Source organism: Apaloderma vittatum, unplaced genomic scaffold, assembly GCF_000703405.1.
Source record: "Apaloderma vittatum isolate BGI_N311 unplaced genomic scaffold, ASM70340v1 scaffold5188, whole genome shotgun sequence".
NCBI lineage: Eukaryota > Metazoa > Chordata > Aves > Trogoniformes > Trogonidae > Apaloderma > Apaloderma vittatum.
Genome location: NW_009732282.1, coordinates 21745 through 24139, shown reverse-complemented (window position 1 = coordinate 24139; position 2395 = coordinate 21745). Strand labels below are relative to the sequence as shown.

The 2395-nt window shown below is 52.8% G+C and overlaps 1 protein-coding gene across 1 annotated transcript in view; it reads left to right on the top strand.

Moving 5' to 3' along the window:
- Window positions 1–742, top strand: part of SUCNR1 (succinate receptor 1) — a 1029-nt gene extending 287 nt beyond the window's left edge. Inside the window, exon 1 of the mRNA XM_009875455.1 lies at window positions 1–742. This exon is cut by the window's left edge and continues 287 nt beyond it. Within this exon, the coding sequence (XP_009873757.1) occupies window positions 1–742 (742 nt within the window).
- The last annotated feature ends 1653 nt before the right edge of the window (window positions 743–2395 follow it).

Genomic DNA, 2395 nt, shown 5'->3' with positions numbered 1-2395 from the left:
TCCGATACTCGTGAACAGCTACTCCAGAGACCAGTGGGTGAGGGGGAGCATCGTGTGCCACAGCGACAGGTTCCTGCTGCACGCCAACCTGTACAGCAGCATCCTCTTCCTCACTGCCATCAGCATCGACCGGTACTTGCTCATCAAGTATCCTTTCAGGGAACACGTCCTGCAGAAGAGGAAAGTGGCCCTTATGGTGTCTGTGGCCATATGGACTGGCGTGATACTGGAACTGCTGCCACTGATGCATTTCCTGGAGCCTTTAACACCTGCCAATAATTACAAGTGCCTTGACTACGCAAGCTCTGGAGACCCTGTGAAGAACCTCATCTACAGCATGTTCCTGACTGTCTTCGGGTTCCTCATCCCTCTCGGGACCATGTGCTGCTTCTACGTGAAGATGGTTCTTTTCCTTAAAAACAGGAGCGAGCAACTCGGTTCCCTCCTGACGCTTGAGAAACCCCTGACGTTAGTCGTCCTCACGGTGGTTATCTTCTCCTTGCTCTTCACTCCCTACCACGTAATGCGCAACGTCCGCCTCGCCTCCCGAATACCAGCCTTGGGAGCCTCTGCCTGCACCCAGGCCATCATCAACACTATTTACATCGTCACGAGGCCCGTGGCCTTTCTGAACAGCGCCATTAATCCTGTTTTTTATTTCTTAATGGGTGACCACTTCAGAGAGATGCTGATTGCAAAGATGAGGCAGCTCCTGAGCAGGCTGACAGCCCCTGGTGAATGAGGAGACCTCTCGCAGCGGAGACAGGGGAGAAACCTCCCTTGGCCAGAGCGTTCACCGTTGTTTTCTTTCAGATAACTTTGTTTGTGCCGTAGAGCATGAGTGGGCAGATTGTGTCCCTCTAAACGCACTTGTTACCCTATTGCACAGGAGACCTCCTGCTGCTGCTCTGGGTCCCCCAAACCAGCAGTGACGTTCTCCCACGGGAGAACAGCAGGAAAGCCACTCTCCCTGCAGGATGCCCTGTGGCCTGTTAATACCACGAATAAAACATTGTCAGGGCAGTTCTTCGAGGGGGGGTATGCTGCTCTCTGATGGCTTCAGCGTGAGCCAGAACTTGGTGCTGGACCTGGATAAAACGCGCCAGGGCCGCTAATGGACACGGTCAACACGGTCCAGGGGTCAAAGTCGAGTCTTCTTTATATCAAGTGTTTGCAAACTCGGCATCTCCTGGGAGATTTACCTTTCAGAATAAATAACTGGGGCCATTTCCCAGGGCTGGATCTCAGCTGGGGCGCTGCAGGAGGGAGCGGGAGCTCGGTTGCTGGTTTTGTCTGCAGCGAGAGCGAGGAGGGCAGAAAGCTGCCGTGCTTGGCTGCTGGCCTTGCAGGTGTTTCGTGGAGCACCGAGGCAGCCAAGATATGTGTGTGTGTGTGTGTGCGCAGACAGGCTCCTTCACATTTTGTTGTTAAGGCTGCATTCAGCTTGTACAAGAGAAAAAAAAAAATTATTGTTTTAGTTCTTGATGCCTGGTAATAAATTATGCACTCTGTTTTGTTCTGATTTGTTTGTTGTTTTTTTTTTAAAAAAAAAGCCCACTCTGTGTTGAGTGTTTCTTGGGTTTGTTTTGCCAGTGGTGGAAATAAGACCCATCTTGTGTGTCAGAGCAGCATGGCCTGGGACAGGTAAGGTTGCTCCCGAGTTTTTGTCATAAACATCCCCTGGGTTTGTCAGGAGCGCCGGACGTGGCTCCAAGAGGCAATAACGCAGCCGGATGCGACTGCGCGTGTGCATCCCCGCGCAGAGGACAAAGGTAAGGGCAGAATTCCCCAAAGCAGCTCACATATTCCCTATTTCAAGTTGAGTCCAACACTGAAGAGGAATTTTCTTCCAGGGAAAGCACCACACAGCAGCAAGTATTAGGCTGGAACACCTTTGGCAGACTCACCTTTGCCTTTTGGAGCGGACAGACAGGACTTTTGAGAGAAGTGTTTAATGTCTAACACTGTAGCTACTTGGCACTTCCCTGCAGCAGCTCAGTGGCTTCTTTTTGCTGTGAGCGGGCTTCTGTGGGGCACAAGAGGACTCGGTGGGGTTGGGTTTTTTATTTAAATACGGGCCGAATCCCACAGCAGAAGCGGACAGCCCGCGTAGCCCAGCCCCGTGGTGGGCAGTTTGCCACGTGCCCTTCCCGCTCGGCAGTAGCGTTTCTCTGACGGTGATTACTGGCATCTTCACAGGGTCTGGAAACATCTTTCTTCACCGTTTGACGTCACAGGGCAGTTTTGTGACACCACCCGTCCCTTTTTTTAGCCCCATGACTTGTATGTACTGGGCGGTGGGCCGGCAGCACCCCTGAGTTGTGCACGTGCCGGCTGAGCATCCGCATCTCAGCTGGGAACAGGGAAGGGGCTCTGCCAGGGGCTCCTCTGGGCC